General features: G+C 40.9%; 1 protein-coding gene across 16 annotated transcripts in view; it reads left to right on the top strand.

The window, feature by feature from the left end:
* Nucleotides 1-22,622, top strand: part of LOC126284806 (protein bric-a-brac 2-like) — a 437,302-nt gene that overhangs the window by 290,232 nt on the left and 124,448 nt on the right. For 11 of the 16 annotated variants that reach the window (XM_049983974.1, XM_049983980.1, XM_049983971.1 and 8 more), the window contains one exon: nt 3,508-3,669. In XM_049983974.1, the coding sequence (XP_049839931.1) occupies nt 3,508-3,669 (162 nt within the window). Of the gene's footprint in view, nt 1-3,507; nt 3,670-11,503; nt 11,812-12,481; nt 14,413-22,452; nt 22,589-22,622 lie in introns of those variants that run through there. The other 5 variants (XM_049983997.1, XM_049983977.1, XM_049983986.1 and 2 more) reach the window with 5 other exon arrangements.

Raw genomic sequence — 22,622 nt, 5'->3', positions numbered from 1 at the left:
TGATTCCAGATGAAAAAAGAGTGATAGGAAAAGAAATGTGAGCAAATGATGTATTTCATATGATGACTAATATGATAAGACAATAGAATAGGAATAGAAAAAATTACATTGAAACCAGTTAATTGAATAAAAATGTCAATTCAAATAATGTCGATAAAGATTTGAAAATAATAAAAAAATTTTAAGCACTTGGTAACATTGAAGCCCACATCGCTTTGTATGTGAAGTCAGTACGTTAATCATTACCCTATGTAACCAGTCTATAAACTAACGTTATTTCTCAAGTTATAGTGCATTACATCAAATTTTCGTCTATACTCGCAAATGTAACCTGTGTTCTAAGATAAACATCTTCATCCTCTTCCATTGCTGTAACATTGTCTTCCAAGTTGATCTCCTTTTATAGACCCTCTATATGCTCCTTCCACCGTTCAGCTTTCCCCTCTTTGCTTAGTACTGGTTTTCTCTCTGAACTCTTAGTATTCATACGGTTGCTTCTCTTTTCTCCAAAAGTGTCTTTAATTTTCCTTGTATCTTGCTTTTTTCTAGTGAAATATGCTTCTAAATCCTTACATTTATCCTCTAGCCGTTCTGTTTAGCCATTTTGCTTTTCCTGTCAGTCGCGTTTTGTAGACGATTTTATTCCCTTTCGCCAGCTTCGTTTGCTGCGTTTTTTGTATTTTCTTCTTTTTTAAATTTAGTAACTGCTGTGCTATCCAAGGACTTCCACTAGGCCTTGCCTTTTACCTATTTGCTCCTTTACTGCCTTCACTACTTCATTTCTTAAACCTCCCTTTCGTCTTATACTGTATTCCTTTCCGCTGTTCTTGTCAACAGTGCCTAGTGCTTGTTTCTCAAATATTAAAAGTGGAATCCGTCCACGCCCACACTTGCATGATGACCATTTAAAAAGATCTACTGTCACGTCTACTTTGTTTAGTATCTGAAAATAATTCGGCTGAAAAGGCAAGAAAAACAGTGATTTTATTTTCGCCCGGCGTGTTAAGAATTTGCAACTTTTAGAGAAGCGCCATGAGTCAAGAATTGTGAGTAAAAGATACATTTATTTTGTTGCCTTGTTAAAATTTGCTTGTATTGCCAAAACACAGCGGAGTTTACACAATGTCACCTCAATAACATGTTGTGCAGACGCGGTTGCGAGAGAATTTTGAAGCAGCAGTTTATTAAGTTCATTAAGGGAGGACCTGAGGACAAGTAAGGTCAGTATCTCATGAAGAAACAATTCCACGGCATGAGAAGTATCTCATGAAGAAGCACGTCCACTGCATAAGAAGAAACGTATAATGTTTTCCCGCATGCTCTTCCAAAATCCGCAGCATTTCTCATTTCACCAGCTATTGACGGCTCTTAAAAATACATTCCTTCATCGAAAAGTCTGTAGTTAATGGAATAACACGGTAGATAACGAAGTTTTCTATAATAACCACATGATGGAATACTCACCTCTTTGTTGCTATTATTTGAAAAATCTCATTTAGATATCTGAAACCGTTAATGAAATATGAGGAATGTTACTGATAGTTCATTCTAGACTTACCGCTGGCGCGCGCGATAGAAGTAGTGTGTGCTACATCCGACCACTCTCTCTATATCGGCGAGAGAGATCTCCGCTCAAGTGTGGATTGGAACTTAAATAGTTACAACTATTTATTCACCAGCGATACAAAAGAGTTACATGTTTGCACCTGTTACTGTCCTTCCAAAGTAGTCACCAGCGTTGTGTAGAACCCGGTGCCAGCGATGTGGAAGGCGTAGTATACCGTTAGCAGAGCCTGTTCTATTGATGGTGCGAATGGAGCGGTCTACTGCCTGTGGGATCTTTGGAACAGTACTGGAGCGAATGCCACGAAGTAGTTCCTTCATCTTCGGAATCAAATCAAAGTCACAAGAACCTAAGTCCGGGGAGTATGGCGGATGGTACAGTACTTCCCAGTCCCATCGACTGAATAGAGCAGCCACAGCTTTCGCTGTATGCGACCGCGCACTGTCGTGTAAAATGATGGGCGAGTTGCTCAGAAAGTGTCGCCGCTTCTTTCGCAAAGCTGGTCGCAGGTGATGCTCCAAAAAGGAACAGTAACACTGTACATTGACGGTCTGTTGTGGAGTAACGTAATGCGTTCGGATAACGCCATCACAGTCGTACACGAGAATCACCATAACATTAGACCGATCCATTCGCACCATCAACAGAACAGGCTCTGCTAGCGGTATACTACGCCTTCCGCAACGCTGGGAACGGGTTCTACACAACGTTGGTGACTACTTTGAAGGACAGTAACAGGTGCAAACATGCAACTGTTTTTTTATCGGTTGTGAGTAAATTGTTGCCACTGTTCAAGTTCCAACCCTTGTAAATTACTTCCCCAATTGCCCCGATACCGAAAATTTCTTCCCCAAACATTTCCCCAAGGTTTCCTTTCCTCTGAGAGTCTCCCCCCCCCCCCCCAAAAAAAAAAACAAATCCTCAAAATTGAGAAAAAAATCTAGAGTCGCTGGTTGTGAGAGGCGGTGCTCTGTTAGGTAGCGATTAAAGCACTTATTGCGGCATGTGTGCAAGGGTGGAAATATACTCAAAATCCAAGGCTACGGATTAAAGACCAAAAATGTCAATCTAGATGTTAGCAAAAATACCAGTCTGCTTTTTTTACCAGAGTCAAAAATTTAAACGAAGATTTTTCTAAACATGTCTCGTGACAACACTTTTGCGACTTGTCCAACTTGTGCGTGCGTGTAGAAGAATCCAATAAACTAACAAGGTTACGCTGGCCCACATACTGGTGTTGCAACCTAACGTGCTCTACAGAGCGTCGGCACATTGCCTTGGCCTGCTTGGTCACCCGTATCGTATCGGACTGAGATTCCAGCCTCATCTGCAACCAGTATTAACCGTCCCCGTAATGACCGACCACGTGCAACGGTCATGGAACTCCATCCGACAAACTGACATATGTTCGACACAATGCATGCATGTTTGCATTCAATATCCTGGCGGTTTCACCTGTTACTGATGTACCAACATTTCACTTCTGTAATGGCTTTTCTCATGCATGCATTAACCTGTGATCTTGCAACGTTAGTCACTTTAGTATGTTACCTAGACAATTGTATTCCAGAAATTTCATTACTCTACATTAATTATTTCTTGATGTCGGATTTTTTTCCGTCATCGTACAGTGTTTTATGCATACATTTGTATATCCATGTTTGGAAGTAAAGCTTTCGATTTGGTGCCACTAAGGCTGCTTGCGTGTCGTTCGAGAGTTCCCCCCCATCAGCTGCCAAATGGTTTCTTAGAGACCTTCTAGATCCAAAATCGAAACCCATCTCTTCTTAAGTACAAACTGCCGTACGGGCATAAGTTACTGTCTGTTTCTGTGTATTTTGTCGTGTTCTCGTCGCTGTTAGTTCTGTAGCTTCTGTTAACCATTCGTTTGTATGTACTAACTGCAGACAGTTCATTCATACTGTTACGTCTTGTGGGCGCAGTCGAGGACAGCTTCCTGGGGCCGCAGGAGCCGCTGCTGCTGGGGCATATCAAAGAGGAGCCGCCCGACGTGCCGTCGACGTCTGCATCGCCGCCGCCACCATCTCGCTTCATCCGCCCTACTCTCAGGGAGCATCAGCAGCAACCATGGCCTCGCCGCCAAGGTGAGTGCTTTATCTGGCGCTGAGCAGTCCTAGAACCGATAATTCGATTTAGATTCCAAGATGCTCTCGAGAAATACCACCACCTCTTCAGCCCACATCCGAGAACATGCCTCCCTGGTTCCTCCTCCTCCTCTCCCCCCCCCCCCCCCCTCCTCCCTCGGCCGTGTAACATGTCGAGTACGACTCGTGTCTGCATCGCTTGAAGCCAGAACGAAAAAATTTGTTTATAATAGTGTGGTTGCAGAGTTCTTGTTTGCATTTTATGCACAATATTCCGGTTATCGGCCCAGGCGCGTTCTTTAGGTGTTGCGAGTTTTGCTGTTGTGTACTCGCTACCAGGACTCAGTGTGTTATGAGTCAAGGCAGCGAGTACACGCAGAGCAAAACTCGCAGTACCTAAAGAACGCGACTGGGTCGGCCATCTTAATGTTGAGCACGAAATGAAAACAGCAGCTCGGCAGAACAGTCGGAAGCACACTATAAATAAAGAGCACCGAGAAAATGCGAGGTGTCAGTTGTTGGTTTTCCTCGTAAAGGTTCTCGGATGTGCATTCGTTTGTGTCTAGTTGCCTTTGACATGGAGTTCTTTTTGCAGCGTGGATAAGTACATTTAAATAACCATATTCGATCATGCATGCTTACATTTTCTCAAACATAATACCATTAATATTCATAAATGATAATGGAAACAGGAGAGGACGAAATATTGTGAAAATAAGCTGTGATGAAATTATTGAAATTTTCTAATTTTCAGTTTAATGCTAGACCTCAGGTCTCAGAAGTTTTTAAGTCTCCTTTGCAACAAAATGATCTCTCACTAATTTTCACCACAAGTAAACTAGTACCAAATTGTTGATTTGCGTGCAGTGTGTTACTTGATTTCGGAGTATTATAATTTTGAAGAGCACTGGAAATATAGCCATTATCGAGGTGCGATATGAGACTATCATAAGAGAGACTTTTTTTTCTCATAATTCTCATAATATCCTATGCAGAGATGAATTGTGAAAAATCGATTTTCTATTGGTAAATCCTACTGTATTAAAAATTAATAGGGTTAGGCGTGGAACGTATTGTATGCTTAAAGATAATGGTTTGATGCAACTCTCCAGGATAGTCTGTCCTGTGTAAGCCTCTTCATCTGCAAATAACTACTGCCACCAACATTCAGTACAACTTCCTTACTGTGTTCACCTCTTGGTCTCCCTCTACAGATTGACAATTCAGTGACTCCTCAGTATCAACCAAGCCCTTCTTTTAGTCAAGTGGTGCCATAAAATTTTCTCCCCAGTTTGATTTAATCCTCTTCATTAGCTGTGCGACTTACCGGTCGCCGGCCGGTGTGGCTGAGCGGTTCTAGGCGCTTCAGTCTGAAACCGCGCGACCGCACCGGTCACAGGTTCGAATCATGTATCGGTCATGGTTGTGTGTGATGTCCCTAGGTTAGACAGGTTGAAGTAGTTCTAAGTTCTAGGGGACTGATGGCCTCAGAAGTTAAGTTCCATCGTGCTCACAGCCATTTGAACTTTGTTTTTTACTTACCCATCTAATCTTCAGCGTAATTCTGTGACACCACATTTTAAAAGCTCCTGTTCCCTACTTGTCTGAATTGCTTATCATCCACGTTTCACTTTAGTACAAGGCTACCTCCAGACAAAGCTTTTGGGAAAGACTTCCTAACGCTTAAATTTATGTTCAGTGTCAACAAATTCATGTTGTTGTTGTTGTGGTCTTCAGTCCTGAGACTGGTTTGATGCAGCTCTCCATGCTACTCTATCCTGTGCAAGCTTCTTCATCTCCCAGTACCTACTGCAACCTACATCCTTCTGAATCTGCTTAGTGTACTCATCTCTCGGTCTCCCTCTACGATTTCATACTTGCGGAAATGCTTTCATGCTATAGCTAGCCTGCATTATGTATCCTCTGTACTTCAACCATCATCAGTTACTTAGCTAATCTAATTTTCTCAGCCTAGCCTGACTTAGTTGGACTGTAATTTGTTACCTTTCTTTTGGTATAGTTAATGCTCATCTTACCCTGGGTGACAATAGTCGTGGGATATCTGCTAATATCGTGTTAGACGTCCTTTTGCTCAGCGTACTGCAGCAACATGACGTGGCATGGACTCAACAAGTCATTGGAAATCCCTAGCAGAAATGGCTCTGAGCACTATGGGACTTAACTCCTGAGGTCATCAGTCCCGTAGAACTTAGAACTACTTAAACCTAACTAACCTAAGGACATCACACACATCCATGCCCGAGGCAGGATTCGAACCGGCGACCGTAGCGGTCACGCGGCTCGAAACTGAAGCGCTTAGAACCGCTCGGCCACACCGGCCGGCCGTAGCAGAAATATCGAGCCAAGCTTCCTGTGTAGCGGTCCAGAATCCACTTTCTGGTGCAGGATTTTGTGCACGAACTAACATCTCAATCACGTCCCGTAAATGTTCGATGGGATACATGTCGGGCGATTCGGGTGATTAAATCATTCGCCCTAATTGCCCAGAACCAAATATCTGCAGGTAGCCGAACATAACCTCTTTCAGTCAATGATCGGTCCATTCCATGCAAACACAGCTCACAGCATTATAGTGCCACAGTGGCTTGTTGACAAGTTGTGTTCATGGCTTCTTGGGATCTACACAACGCTCGGACCGTACATCAGCACTGATCAACTGAAATCGGGACTCATCAGACCAGTCTTTTAGGGTCCAGCCTATATCGTCACGAGCCTAGGCGAGGAGCTGCAGGCCGTGTCGTGCTGTTAGTAAAGGCACCCGCGCCGGTCGTCTGCTGCCATAGCTCATCAACGCCACATTGATCCAATGGATAAGTTCGTCATACGTCCCACATTGATTTCTGCGGTTATTTTACGCAGTGCAACTTGTCTGATAGCACTGGCAACCCACACAAATTTCGTGTTCACGATTGTTAAGTGAACGCTGTCGGCCGTTCCGTTATTCTTGGTGAGAGGCAAAGCCGGAAACAGAGTATTAGCGTTACACTTTGACAGTGTGGATCTCGGAGTACTGAATTCGACGACGATTTTTGAAATGGACTGTCATTCCGCGTTGAAAGCATGTTAAATTTCGCCGTGCAGCCATAACCACGACGGAAACGTTCTCACATGAATCAACCTGAGTCGAAATAACAGCTCCGCCAATGTACTGCCGTTTATACCTTGTGTACGCGATACTATCGGCATCTGTATAATCTATTTTTGTATTATAATAATTCCAATCCCAAAGAAAGCAGGTGTTAACAGATGAGAAAATTACCGAACTATCAGTTTAATAAGTCACAGCTGCAACATACTAATGCGAATTCTTTCCAGACGAATGGGAAAACTGGTAGAAGCCGACCTCTGGGAACATCACTTCGGATTCTGTAGAAATACTGGAACACGTGAGGCAATACTAACCTTACGACTTATCTTAGAAGAAAGATTAAGGGCAGGCAAACCTACGTTTCTAGCATTTGTAAACTTAGAGAAAGCTTTTGACAATGTTGACTGGAATACTCTCTTTCAAATTCGGAAGGTGGCAGGGGTAAAATACACGGAGCGAAAGTCTATCTACAATTTTTACAGAAACCAGATGGCATTTACACGAGTCGAGGGGCAGGAAAGGGAAGCAGTCGTTAGGGAGTGAGACAGGGTTGTAGCCTCTCCCCGATGTTATTCAATCTGTATATTGAGCAAGCAATAAAGGAAACAAAAGAAAAACTCTGAGTAGGTATTAAAGTCCATGGAGAAGAAATAAAAACTTTGAGGTTCGCCGATGACATTGTAATTCTGTCAGAGACAGCAAAGGACTCGGAAGAGCAGTTGAATGGAATGGACATTGTCTTGAAAGGAGGCTGTAAGATGAACATCAACAAAAGTAAAACGAGGGTAATCGAATGTAGTCGAATTAAATCAGGGGGTGATGAGGGAATTAGATTAGGAAATGACACACTTAAAGTAGTAAAGGAGTTTTGCTATTTGGGGAGCAAAATAACTAATGATGGTCGAAGTAGAGAGGATATAAAATGTAGACTGGCAATGGCAAGGAAAGCGTTCCTGAAGAAGAGAAATTTGTTAACATCGAGTATAGATTTAAGTGTCAGGAAGCCGTTTCTGAAAGTATTTGAATGGAGTGTAGCCATGTATGGAAGTGGTGGTGGTGGTGGTGGTTAGTGTTTAACGTCCCGTCGACAACGAGGTCATTAGAGACGGAGCGCGAGCTCGGGTTAGGGAAGGATTGGGAAGGAAATCGGCCGTGCCCTTTCAAAGGAACCATCCCGGCATTTGCCTGAAACGATTTAGGGAAATCACGGAAAACCTAAATCAGGATGGCCGGAGACGGGATTGAACCGTCGTCCTCCCGAATGCGAGTCCAGTGTGCTAACCACTGCGCCACCTCGCTCGGTCATGTATGGAAGTGAAACATGGACGATAAATAGTTTGGACAAGAAGAGAATAGAAGCTTTCGAAATGTGGTGCTACAGAAGAATGCTGAAGATTAGATGGGTAGATCACATAACTAATTTGGAAGTATTGAATAGGATTGGGGAGAAGAAAAGTTTGTGGCACAACTTGACTAGAAGAAGGGATCAGTTGGTAGGACATGTTTTGAGGCATCAAGGGATCACAAATTTAGCATTGGAGGGCAGCGTGGAGGGTAAAAATCATAGAGGGAGACCAAGACATGAATGCATTAAACAGATTCAGAAAGATGTAGGTTGCAGTAGGTACTGGGAGATGAAGCAGCTTGCACAGGATGGAGTAGTATGGGGAGATGCATCAAACCAGTCTCAGGCCTGAAGACTACATAAGTGCGTATCGGGTTTCTCATTCAGGAGTCGCATTTGAATATCGTTTGTGATAATATAATTTTATGCCTCATGTAAGAACGAGAGGCTTCTCGTGGCGTGAATCGAAATTCTGTTAGGATTCTGGCGCATGGAGATTGCAGTTCGTTTCCCCGCCAGTTTGTTGCTAGCGTTGGTCGGAATCCGAAAACCGCGATGCGAATCTGTAATCGTTGGGTTCAGGAGTTTAGGAATCAAAGCCGTCTAGGATTTCAACGGCCCCAATTCGCAGCTCGTGGTCTAGTGGCTATGAATCACGAGGCCCCAGGTTCTATTCCCGACCGGATTTGGAATTTTCTCTTCTCGGGGACTGGGTGTTTGTGTTGTCCTTATCATTCGTGAAAGTGGCGAGGTTGGACGGTGTAAACATTAGGAATTTGTTCGGGTGCTGATAACTGCACATTGGCGCGCCCTTCAAGCCAAACATCATTCATTATCGCTCGATGCGTCAGCAGAGACAACGACGTAGACACTTGTGCTTCCACCGACAATACTGGAGACAGAAGAGTTACCAGTAGTCTTTCCAGACGAGTTCCGCTTCTGCGTGCACCACGATGCACGTCCCCGCTTGTAAATACTCAGAGGAGAACGAATCTGGTCACCTTGCAGCCGCCGTCGTCGTCGTCATACGAACCGAGCACCAGCGCATTTATATGGGATGCCATCGGATGCACAACACGATCATCCATAATTCGCGTAATTGGGACAGCGGGTCTTACAGGGAGCGTTCAATAAGTGAAGTAACACATTTTTTCTGAAAGCAGGTTTATTTCATTCTGGATTCAAATACACATATTATTCCCACTCTTTTCGCTACAAAACTCTTTTTGTCAGTAAGTCCAGTGCGATGGCGGTACACAACCTCACCGGGAGAGCCTCTATGGCCGCTTGGCACCCCTGTAACGAACGTCGTCAGGGCCAACGTCTTGTTGCAAAAGTATCTCTCCATGATTCACATACTACTTTCCGTGGAGTACATCCTTCGTTAGGTTATACAGATGGAAGTCGGAAGGTGCGAGATTAGAGTTGTAGAGTGAATGAGGAAGTATAGTTCAGTAAAGTTTTGCGAATTCCTCTAGAGTACGCAAACGTGTGAGACCTCGCATTGTCGTGGAGAATGAGAAGTTTGTTCGCAGTGCTGTGGCGACAAACACGCTGAAGTTGTTTCTTGAGTTTCCAGAAGGTAGGTCAATACACTTCAAAGTTTATCGTTGCACTTTGAGGGAGGACACCAAAAGGGAATAACCCCTTCAGAGACCCAGAAGAGCGGTGTGCGGCCTTTAACTTTCTCTTCGGACGAGAAGTGGTGTGGCGCCACTCCATGGATTATCCTTTTTTTTCCGGGTCGACGTGATGAACACATGTTTCATCGCCTGTGACGATGTTCGACAAAAACTTGTCACGATCAACCTCGTAACCCGCAAACAATTACGCTCAGATGGTCATCAGTTGCTCTTCATGGTCTTCTGTTAATAGGCGACGAGGAACCATGTGAAAGTGTGTGTCAGCACTACCAACAGCTGAGGCATTTGTCGATCACCTCGAATGAATGTGTCCGCACATTCCAACACTGCAGGAGTGAGAGTTGGGGCACCCCCTCCCCCCGATACGCGGTAGATCGGGCAGAATTGCACGACTTAGTTGCGATGATGACGGAAGCTTAGCCCAACGACTCGCAGTGTGTTTGTTCACAGGCTTGCGTAGACATTCTGCAAGCATCTATGAATACCTGCTATATTCTGGTTTTCCGCCAAACGAAGCAGTGGGAGCCCTCTGCCTGGAACGCACCTCCGTTACGACCGCCATTTTGGAGACTACGTATAGCGCCGCCATCTATCGGAACTTCCATGAAACTGTAAGAGATGAAGCGGGAATATTCCAGAAGCTGCGCGGCAAATTCCCCCGCATTTCAACTGTAATCGGCCGAGAAAAAATGGGGTGAATTATTTATTGAACGCCTCTCGTATATGACATGACATGTTAAGGCCAACGGCTGTGCTCTGTCTTCTCTACGTGACTCTGACGTTTAATGCAAGACTGCGTTTACCCCTGGTGTCCTCATGTCCTCAATATTGGGGATGTTCCAGTTTTCATTCTGCCAAACACATTATCCAAATTTCTCATTTATTGAAAACATTTTATTGCGGGTTGCCGAGAGGCGGACACGTCACCACAGGCCAGCTACGACGACTTTTGGACTCTGCTCTAGAGCTGAAACAGCATGGAATGGTGCAATCGAATCCCAGTTCGCGTCGATGCACAGTCGGGTTGGGGCCCATGTTGCCGTCACGTGTGGCAGTTCTATGAATTAATTCTGGGTTTTGACGCAGGCGCTTAGTTTCTCACTTGCACTCTATTGATGATTTTACTCGAGAAAAGAAGAGGAAAACCGTCATGATCTGCCGCCCTGAGCGACACCATATTGACGGCACAATCCGCACTCAAATAATCGCGGACAGAGGGGCTAAAATGTTGCTGGCAACGACATGTCATCGAAATGAGAAATTTGGAGACCACGGGAACGTTTCCTCACAGCTGCCATGGATGCATTAGCAGTGTGCTATGTTTTCCTATCCTGTTGAGTACAGACAAACACTTCACGTATTTATCCGTCGTCTCCGCAAATCTGGCAGAACGAACGTGTTCACCTTGTGTATCTTTCCCTACAAAAACAATTATTACTGTGACTATAAACCTCGCGGACCTCGTAAGTATTTCACTTATGAGACTTTGACATCCATACTCAGTACACTATCAAAGAAAATACAAGCAGGGGCAATCGAGGCACGTATCGCTGCTCAGAGCTATGCTGCAAAATAAATAATGTTGGTGACAGTGCTGTTTACACTTTCCGCCGCTCTGCTGTATCATTGCACTTGTTGACGTAACCGACAGTCACATGGCGCAGCGTGTGAATTGCGTCACGCGCGACTGCCCCGCCTCCTCCGTAGCGGGCCGCCCCCTCCTAGCCTCATCCCTACCCACTGCCATGTGCGTCGCCTAATCAGCAGCCGGAAGGCGTGACGTCACGGCCTGCTCGGCTAGCCTCGGCTCGGCGCCGGCTCCCGGTGTCGATATTCGTGTCGGTACCGGACCGCAGCCATGTCCTCGGCCTACAGAAAGCGATCGTGGGTGTGGGAGCACTTTCAAGCTCTTGGCCGTGAGAACGTGGTTTGTTTGTTATGTGGGAAGAGGCTCGTTTTTTGCTCCAGCACATCCGGCATGGCCAAGCACATAGTGTCTTTCCATCAAGAGGTCTTACCGGAGAGCTTCCAAAGCGCAGAAACAGGTAAAGCAAAAATACGCATTTCACGCGACAACTTTTTCCAACAATCTGACAACGCAGTAAAATTGAGACGCAGTTTGCGGCTGGTATCCTTTCCTGGCTAACTTCGATCAGATTGCGTTTGTCAGTGTACAGAAAGACTTTGATATGTCAGTTTGGATTGAAATCAAGAGTAACTTTTTAAATTACACAAAACTCCAATTATTTGGAGGATCTATTAAGATGCTAAATTCTTTGCGTTACATGTGGAACAATACTTCCTCTTCCCATTGTATGCGTTATCATTCATTTATAAATTCTTTTATTCTTGTAGATAAGAACAGTGTTGCAGAAATATTCACGAGAAAGTTTCGCTTACTTACCAATTCGATCGCAGAAAATATGCACGGAAGATTTGACGTACACAAAGAACCATGTTTTTGAACAGGAACTGTGATAGACTGACAGAAATAAATGATCAGTTGGTTATCTGCAAGGCTTATGCTATTGCCTTAAAAAATGCTGGGTAAAGGAAACCGATACTAGTTGTTCACGGGTTTCCGGGACGTCACATGCTACTCCGCGACCTCACGGAACCCGATAGTTTCTTGTCACCTACAGAGGACGACTCCTTGCCGGGATTGGTCGTACCACTGACGTGGTTTCGGATTGGCTGGCGACTAGAAGCCAAAACAGTCGCCATGTTGAAACTTACTGCTTTCGCCGTATTTTGCAATTTCAGGGCGCAGTTCCCATAAAAACTATGTTTTGAGATATTTATAACCTTTGTTCTCTAAAATGCGCGTTTTGAGCTTTGATTGATGTATGTGCAGAAGATAATCATCGCCGATTGAGAGGTTAATGGACGTTTAATCTGCTACCGCTGACAGTTGTCTGCTTTCTTTCAATGTTTACTGGATTCCTTCAGATTAAGAGATAAACATGTCCTCCAGTAACGTGTGGCGGTATTTTGAGGTCGATAACTGCCAGGATACCAAGGCAATTTGCCAGTTGTGCTTCATGTCTGTCTCAAGAGGCCTGAACAGTCGTAGGCTGGGAACAACCTCCTTATGGAGACACATGAAGAGTTATCATGGTGCAATGATAGTGCCAGACACTGAACATTTATCAGGTACGTTATCTTTGATAGCGCGTAAAATATTTTCGCAGCTTCGTTAGCTGCACAGCTGTCGACTTTCGGAAAGATAGCCCTCGCACATTATACATCTTCCCCGTAGCCGTTTCCGCATAGAGAACCCTAAATTTCTAAGCAGCCAGCTGATCATTGACAAACATTGGTACAGTCTGCGCATGGAGTTACAGTTTCATATAACCGAGCGTTGCATTGACGATCTGTCAGGCGGCTACACTGCTGAGTAGTGAAAATTCTGACCGCAGGAGGCGCTGCTGTATCGGCAGTAGAAATGCGTGAGAATGCAGTGTACTGCAAAGCATTAACTGTGATACATTACGCGTTTGCAATTGACCGAAAGTAAACTAAAATTGAGTGCTGTAAAATAGATATGCCGCAGAAATGCTGCGTCCCTGGTTGCAAAAGCAACTACTTGACAAATTACAGAAATTTAGGGTATGTTCCAGTATTTAGATTTCCAAGAAATTACAGACTTAGGCAGATGTGGCTTGACGCGATAGGTAAAACAAACTGGACGCCTTCGTACAGTTCTGCTGTTTGTTTAAATCATTTTAAAACTTGCGATGTTGTTGGAAAAAGTTGCGAAGTTATCGATGAATGTAATCAGTTACAGCGTCGTATAAGAACGAAATTGAGAGGAAATGCAGTGCCTTGTGTGCAGCTACCTGAGCCTAATTTCAGCGAACGCTATGGTCATCAGATAAGGAATTTTGTCGGAGGTAGGTAACAGATTACGCTTGTCCTAACATCGAGATAAATTGTGTGTCAGTACATTTTCCGTCCGTCAGAGTGCGCATCGATTGCCGCCATGTTGTCAGTGCTGCGTGTTTCAACGCAATAGCCGAAGGCGGGAATTAATGTGGAAAATCTGTTTTGTTTGTAGCCTCGACTAAGACCACAAACACAAGTAGCGCAAAAAGGAAGTGTTTTTATTCATTTTTATGTGAAGTTGTGTATGGCCAGGCTCATCGGGAAACAGCGTAATATTTGTGCGTGTGTGTGTATAGTATAGCTGTGTAACGCTTCCGAAGTGTGCGCTAAATGCAAAGTAGTCTATTTTGGTGAGGTAATCGGTATTAGGTAACTCTGACCGATGACATCTCTAGATTTCGCTCGATGGAGCATGACAAGGTCGAAAACTGTCCTGTCGTTGGACCAAAAGGTTGAAGTCATTAAAGCTTTAGAAACAAAAAGTCAGATGCAGGTAGCACTGCAGTATGGTATTTCACAATCCTCAGTCTCCCGTATTAAATCTAGAGAATGTGATATTCTTGATAATTGGCAGTTGAGACGATGTTCAAAAAACAGTTACAATGCGACGGATGTGAGCTCAGCTGACACTGACAGTTCGCAGTCATTAGAAGACCGCTGTAGCAGCGGGAAAAAAGCAGTCACATCCAAACAGGCATATGATAATCAACCTGCATCGCCTCTGTTTCTCAGAGCGATTGGATCTTTACACAACTTTAATGGTGAGCATACCAGCAGTCATGCCACTTCATTCAGTGCCTTTTTTGTAGTGGCAAATCGTTTAGAAAATGTGTTGTGTGTTGTTCCTTGAATGAATGTTAATTTTTATGCCGTGTTTGTTATTTCTGTTTAGAATTTGCTAGTGGTTGGTTCAATAGGTTTGTGTAAGTCAGAAGACTTGCTCCCCTTTTACTTCATCGCAATATTGTAATATCCTTTGCAGAACTATCATATTATTCATTTAATTTACCGCATCGAAGCATTGGTTACGCAGTCACGAATGAGGGGGTGTGTTTTATATAATTGTGGTGTTTGTATTATTCAGTGATACCCTAGGCAATGTTGGCTTCTTAGACTTCTAGTTTCTCAGAAAATTATTTTGAACAATTCGTTAATGCGATGATCTTGACGTGACCATCTGTTTTATGGCTTTGAACAACCGAACAACAAAAAACAGCAACTTACATTATGTCGTATGACATTAAATTGACAACCTGTTATACTAAATTCGTTACCTAACTTACTTTACGTTCACCTGTAACAGGAATTTAACCACATATAGCGTATTTAATATTTGAATTTAATATCACTCCGTTTTTTGCTTAATTTTTTATATACTAACGATTGGCAATTATTTAAGGCACACCGAGCGACAAATACCCCTGCAATAAAAACGAAGTAAATATTGGAGGGAACAAGACTTCCAAAAGTTATCCCGGTTTGTTATTTCTGACATAGTTACATAATTTTGTTAACAAATTTTATACTAGTTGATTGGTAGATATTAAAATAAAATTTCCATTTATGTTTACTACTTGCTCTTGCATATTACGTAGTTAAAGATACCACAGATAACTTATTTTTCTGTCTGTGACCAATTAAAATGCTTAATCTTCGATAGTGTTACTGTCAGCTATACATGAAGCCCAAAGACACATACATGTAATATTGTTTTAATTCCACATAAAATGCTCGGCGAGAATGAATAGAAATTTTATCACACACGGTACTTAACAGAACCATATTTTCACTGCCTGTGCAAAAGCAGTAACAGTGTATGGTCAATTGCTTTTATTCTCTCAGGGAATTTTTCAAAGACTTTAAAATCCACGTGAAATGTTCACTTTTGGATCAGCTGAATTTTTTACTGTAGGTTGCAAGAAGGTAATGTGTTTAATGTCTGTGAAGATTGCAGGTTCTTTGCAGTCTTTTTTCGTAATATTATTTGAGAGAAACACATGATGTAATTGTGATATGTCAAATGCTGTGAAGGTTTTCACATAGTACATCTTGAATAGATGTCATGTAAGGAAGGTTATTATTATTCAAATTAATTTTAATGTAATTTATGCTTCTCCAAATTTCTCTGTGGTTTGCTTTTCTGGTTACTCTAAGCAAAACTGGGTAATATGGGGAATAGATTACTAATATGTCTATTTACGCCTTAGTTACTGTTTATTTCTATGTAAAAGTACATTTTAATAGCTCCTTTCTGGTATTTTTTATCACTGATTACCTCAGAACTCCAGAAAGTATTTCATCAAACATTGCCTAGAGCTTTTCTCTACATCTACAAATGTTTCGAAATTGTTTGCCTTTCTTCATCCTTTCTTTGTCCTCTCTTCTAAGGAAACATTTTGTTTCAATGGTGCTTCATCTATTCCTGCATTTCTTGCTAAGCTGCTTCATTAAGCCATTAACAAGAAAATGTTCTCTCCACTGCAGAAAATATGCGAATGGGTTTTGACGTGGTTTAGTGATGCATTGTGTATTAGGCCTATACAGCTATGATGTTGTTTGTTGATCATAATTTAGGCAATTTGTCCTTGAATTCTGTATTATTCTAATAGGATATTTACTTTGTTGTGTAAATTGTCACGAGATTTAAAATGGTCTCTTCAATTCTACCTTTTGCCGAGGAATTAATTTTTAAGTCCCCATATATTTCTGAACAGCACTTCTATTTAGTTATTTCATGTAAGGATAGATCAAATTCATTCATTCAAAACACATGTTTTGTAGCAAGCAATAATTATTTTAGTCATGCTTGGGCCCCAATAGGACCACATAAGGTATAATACATCAATGTCACTTTTGATGGTTGACCTTCCTTTGTGTCCAAATTTGCTTCATTCTTTCAGAATGAAATCCCTTTCTTTCATCAGACCACAGTGTACCAGTCAGTTCTCTAATTTCCCACTAAATCAACTTTCCAAGGAAATATATTTTGCCCGAATGTTTTTCTGTCTGTAACATCTGTCCGAGTTATGCCAGTTACTTTAAGATACCTCGCAATTGCAGTGATCCATGTAATTGGCTTAGTTTCGGCCTTACTTCTGTTTTCATAAAATACTGCTGTTTGTTTTGTCAACCTAATGGGTGCTGTTCTTTTAAGTGCCCATAAAATTTAAGTCTTTGTTTTCTCATGTCACCATGTACGTCTGTGTATTCTTCTATTTCCTTATTACTTCTCAGCATATAAGATTCTCCATCAATAATTTTAGGGCCTAATATTTTTCTAGTATTCTTCCTTTCGAATTTCTGCTCTATTCCTCTTTTTATTTAAAATAAAAGTTCCTACTCCATAAATACCTTCAGGTTTGATTACAGTGCTGTAACACACAAATGAACTGAATTTAGAAAGTAATTTTTTATTATAAATATTTTGTGTTAATCTGAATGCAGTTATCATTTTGTGACAGTGATGTTTGTTTGCAGCTTTTACAGACACTTGTTTTTTGTATGATTTCCCCCCAAGAATGTAAACTGAGACTTACTTTTTATTTTCCCATATTTTGTGTTAAAAACTTCAGTGCTTGTCATGTATTCCTTTTTTTCTAGTGATATTTGTAGTTGTATTTTTTCATCAGTTTCTATAAGAATTTCGGTTTGTGTTTGAGCTATCCATAGTTAAAATTGCCAGATCATCTGCAAAGGAGAGGCAATCTACTCTAATAGTACTTCTGCTCAACTTGATTGATTCATCAATATTTTGGCTCTACTTTTGCTTTCGCCATTCTGTAATCGCCTTTTCCAAAACATAGTTAAACAGTAATGAGATAAGTCCATCTCCCTACCTAACACCAGTCTTTATCAAACGGTTCACAAATTTCTCCCATGAATTAAACTTCAGAGCTAGTGACAGTTAACGATTCCTTAATCAGTGTTAGAGTTTTATTATCTAGCCCTTGTTCCTTTAAAATTTGGAAAGGAGATTCACGATCAACTGAGTTGTAGGTCTTTTTAATATGCTCAAATGTACATACAATATTGTTACCAGAAATCCTTTGTATCTAAGGATTAGTTTTAAATTAAGAATTTATTCTGGACAGGTCTGTTTGGTCTAAAGCCTGCTAGGTATTCGTCAATTTTAGATTCTAACTGTTCTTAGCCTTGATAAAGTAAACAATGCAACAGAATTTAGTATGTGACTGGGAGAAGAGAGATTTCTCCGTAATTATTATTATCAGTCGTATCCCATTTTTTATGTAATGGATGAATTAGGGCAGTTTTGCAGTCCTCGGGTATTTTCTCTCTTTGCCAGACATGCCGTGTTAGTTGAGTGATTTCTCTTATAGTGTTAGGGCCAGCTGATTTTAGTAATCCTGCAATTACACGCTTGTCTCGAGATGCTTTATTTTGTTAAGAGTTTGCTGTGGTTGGAATTTATTCACTGGTTCTGACAGTTCAATAGTTTTTCAAAGTAATTAGCAAGTACCTTCCAGTTTTCCTGGATGTTAAGAGCCAAATAGCCATTTTCATTTTTGGAGCAAACACTTTAAGGTTTGTAACCAGTTAGTTTGGTTTTGGATGTTTTATAAAAGTTTATTGCATTGTTCTTTTGGAAGCCTTTTTTGATTTCCACAAGTTGGGCATTTTCGTAGTTTCCTTCAGTCTGTCGGATGAATTTAGATGTTCCTTTTCTTACGGTTTGAAAAGTGTTGTAAATATTTTCAGTTTTGTTATTATTCCAGTTTTTGAAAGTCTCAGGCCTAGACTTAACCACTGTTTCACAAAACACTTCCCTCTAAAGGTGTTTTTATTTCTTTCGAATTGGAATTGAGTTGTGCGTCGTGATAAACTTTTCTATTACACTTTGCAAATTGTGGATTGTTTTTTGTCAAGTTCGGTTCTTAGAATTGGATTATTTTGGTAGTGTCAAATTTTGGGATAACATTTTTTGTTTTGAAGAGTTCTTGAGGTTGATGTTTTTACTTTTATTCATATTAAATAATGAGCAGAATCTATATTAGCCTCTTTGCCAACTTGGACATTTAAAATTTCTTTGTAGTTAGGGTGTGAAATTGTTACAAGAAGTCTTTGGCCATCTTGGTTTGTCTATTTATGGTCAGGAAATCCACTACCGTTTTCTTGTTTTTTCCTCTTTACCAAATTGAGCATTAAAATCACCTATTAAAATTTTAACATAGTTTGAGGGAATTTTCAAGATGATTTCTAATGTTTCCCAAGCTTCATTAATTTCTTATTATCCTCATTGACTGGCACATGGGCATTAATTAAAGTGTGTGCCCTATTTGCACATTTAAGAGAAATTGTCATTAGTCTATTTGTAATGGATTTTACCTCCGTTATTGACTTAAAAATATTTTTGTAGACTGCAAAAGCAACTCCGAGATGGGATGTATTATTGAGTATTCTTTTTTCAGTTTTGCTTGTAAAAAGATGGTAATTCCCAAAATCCATGGTGTTATTGTCTATCATTCATGTTTCTTGAAGCACCAAAATTTGAATTTTCTGTTCTTTTTAAGTGTCTCCCATTTTATGAAGTTTACCTGGTTGCAAAAGTATTTTTATGCTATGTGTTACAGAAAATGTATTTGTTTTGGTTTTAAATCGGTCAGCTGTAGAATCACACTGCATTATCACCTGGCCACCCCAGAATCCGAAAGACCAGTTGCGCCAGTAATACTGGCAGTGGATTGACCACCTTGGGTAATAATGTGTTTATCAGAATGCTCCATGGTGATTGTATATGGAATCAGGTGGGGTTGGGTAGAGACCCATTGAGTGAACTCAGACTGGAAGTGTTAGTTCCAGAATATAAATTTCAGCTGTACCACTGGCGAACACACACTGACCACTTTGCCACTTGCTACAACACAGATGCAAAGTGGATTTGGTTTCGCATTGCCTTGGTCCGGGACAGCTTATTCTGTATTGCTGTCCACTGTATCTGGTGGAATGTAGCTATCTGCCACCTGTGACCCATCCAATACCGTAGGCAATGTCAGCTTCTTAGACTTCTAGTTTCTCAGAACAATTAGTTCATGAGCCCACTCGAAGCAAAATGGTTGCGAAAGCATACTTGGCCTATTACCAACAAATAATCCGGGACAAATAGTGAGTGTTGTGACGAATACAGGGATTAGCAACCACAAGGCAGTTGCTGCTAGGCTGAATAATGTAACACCTACAACCATCAAAAATAAAAGTATATCTATTTAAAAAAAGCTGATAAAACAGCTCTTAACGCCTTTTTAAGACACAAGTCTTCACTCCTTCCGATCTGATCATGTAAGTGTAGAAAAGTTGTGGAATGTTTCCAAAGAGATAGTTTCAACAGCAATTGAGAGATATATATCACATAAATTAATAAGTGATGGTACTGATCCCCCATGGTACATAAAATTGGTCAGATCGTTGTTGCAGAAGCAATGAAAAAAAGCATGCCAAATTTAAAAGAATACAAAATCCCCAAGATTGGCAAACTTTTACAGAAGTTCAAAGTATAGCGCATACTTCAATGTGAGATGCTTTTAACAATTTCCACAACGAAATTGTCTCTAAATCTGGCAGAAAACCAAAGAGATTCTGGTCTTACATAAAGCACACCAGTGGCAAGACGCAATCAATACCTTCACTGCGCGATAACAATGGTGAAGTCACTGATAACAGTGCCACTAAAGCAGAGTTATTAAACACGGTTTTCGGAAACTCCTTCACCAAAGACGAGGAAGTAAATATTCCTGAATTCCAATCAAGAACAACTTCAAAGATGAGAAACATAAATGTAGATATCCTCGGTGTAATGAAGCAGCCTGAATCACTTAATAAAAGGCAAGGGCTCCGGTCCAGATTATATACCAGTCAGGTTCCTCTCGGAGTATGCTGATAAAATAGCTCCATATTTAGCAATTGTATACAACCATTTGCTCACAGAAAGAACCGTACCTAAAGACTGGAAAATTGCTCAAATCTCACCAATACCCAAAAAGGGAAGTAGGAGTAATCGGCTGAATTACAGGCCTATGTCACTAACATCGATTTGCAGTAGGGTTTTAGAACATATACTGTATTCGAACATTATGAAATACCTTGAAGAAAACAATTTATTGCCACACAGTCGGCATGGTTTCAGAAAATATCGTTCTTGTGAAACACAACTACCTCTTTATACTTGTAAAGTAATAAGTGTTATCGACAGCGGATTTCAAATTTATTCCATATTTTTAGATTTACAGAAGGCTTTTGACACTGTTCCTCACAAGCGTCTTCTAACGAAAGTGCGTGCCTACGGAGTATCGCCTCAGTTGTGCGACTCGATTTGTGATTTCCTGTTAGCTCACAGTTCGTAGTAATAGATGGAAAGTCATCAACTGAAACAGAAGTAATATCCAGCATTCCCCATGGAAGTGTTATAGGTTGTCTATTGTTCCCGATCTATATTAACGACATAGGAGACAATCTGAGTAGCCGTCTTAGATTGTTTGCAGATGGTGCTGTCATTTACCGTCTTGTAAAGTCATCAGATGATCAAAATGACTTGCAAAGTGATTTAGCTAATATATCTGTATGGTGCAAAAAGTGGCAATTGACCCTCAATAAAGAAAAATGTGAAGTTATTCATATGTGTACTAAAAGAAATCATCTAAATTTCGATTATGTGATAAGTCACACAAATGTGAGGGCTGTAAATTCAACTAAATACTTAGGGATTACAATTACAAATAACCTAAATTGGAACGACCACATAGATGATATTGTGGGTAGAGCAAACGAAAGACTGTGATTTATTGCCAGAACACTTTAAAGGTGCAACAGGTTTGCCAAAGAGATTGCTTACGTTACACTTGTCTGCCCTATTCTCAAGTATTGCTTTGCGGTGTGGGATCTGCATCAGGTGGAACTGACGGATGACATCGAAAATTTACAAAAAAGGGCAGCTTGTTTTGTATTATCGCGAAATAGGGGAGATAGTGTGACAGACACGATATGTGAATTGGAGCAACAATCATTAAAACAAAGGCGTTTTTCGTTGCTACAGGATCTTCTCATGAAATTTCAATCACCAGTTTTCTCCTCCGATTGTGAAAACATTCTGTTGGGACCCACCTACATAGGGAGAAATGACCATCCCAATAAAATAAGAGAGATCAGGACTCGCACAGAAAAATTTAAGTGCTTGTTTTTCCCATGTGCCATTAGAGAGTGGAATGGTAGAGAGACAGCATGCAGGTGGTTGATTGAACTCTTTGCCAGGCACTTTATTGTGAATAGCAGAGTAATCACGTAGATGTAGATGCAAAAGTTAAAGGAGACTGCTGTGCTGCCATTCTTGCAGTTATATGCAGGATAGTAGTTTAATTTGAACTTAAAATATATTTTCTATCTCTTCATTCTGAAATGTAAATTTTTGATGCAACATTTAGTTAACTATAGAATTTAAAGTTCACTTGAGATTGTGACGCATATTTAGAAATCGTTTTAGCTTCCTGATTAAACTGGATAACATTAACAGTGTCATTGATCAAGTTTAAACGCTCTGTTCATGGGAATTGCATATTTTCATATTAGCTTCATGAATCTGCGTAATTGTTTCACTCTTTAAGTGGATTTTATTGTGTACTTTTGTCGGTGTTCTTGCATTGCTTCCATATTTGTCATAACTTTCTGCAATTTTTGTAAAAACATTTGAAGTTTTATATTGAGACATTTGCAGTTTGTCATCCAAACTTGTTATATTTGTATTACATAATTAGATATTTTTTGTTCAGTGTGTGTTCTACAAGGAGAATAATAATCTGCATTTTTAACCCATAATAGACAGAATTTGAAAGATATGGGAAACTAAAGCATTTGCAAACTATAGGACAACATATGAGAGGCTATCACACTGAACAATACTATCAGTGAACTTCACATGTGGTTATGTGCTAGGTATGAAACAATTTTTACCCACTTGTTTAAAATG

This window comes from Schistocerca gregaria, chromosome 8 (assembly GCF_023897955.1).
Source record: "Schistocerca gregaria isolate iqSchGreg1 chromosome 8, iqSchGreg1.2, whole genome shotgun sequence".
In the NCBI taxonomy this organism is placed as follows: Eukaryota; Metazoa; Arthropoda; class Insecta; order Orthoptera; family Acrididae; genus Schistocerca; species Schistocerca gregaria.
This window is presented reverse-complemented; position numbering and strand designations above follow the sequence as displayed.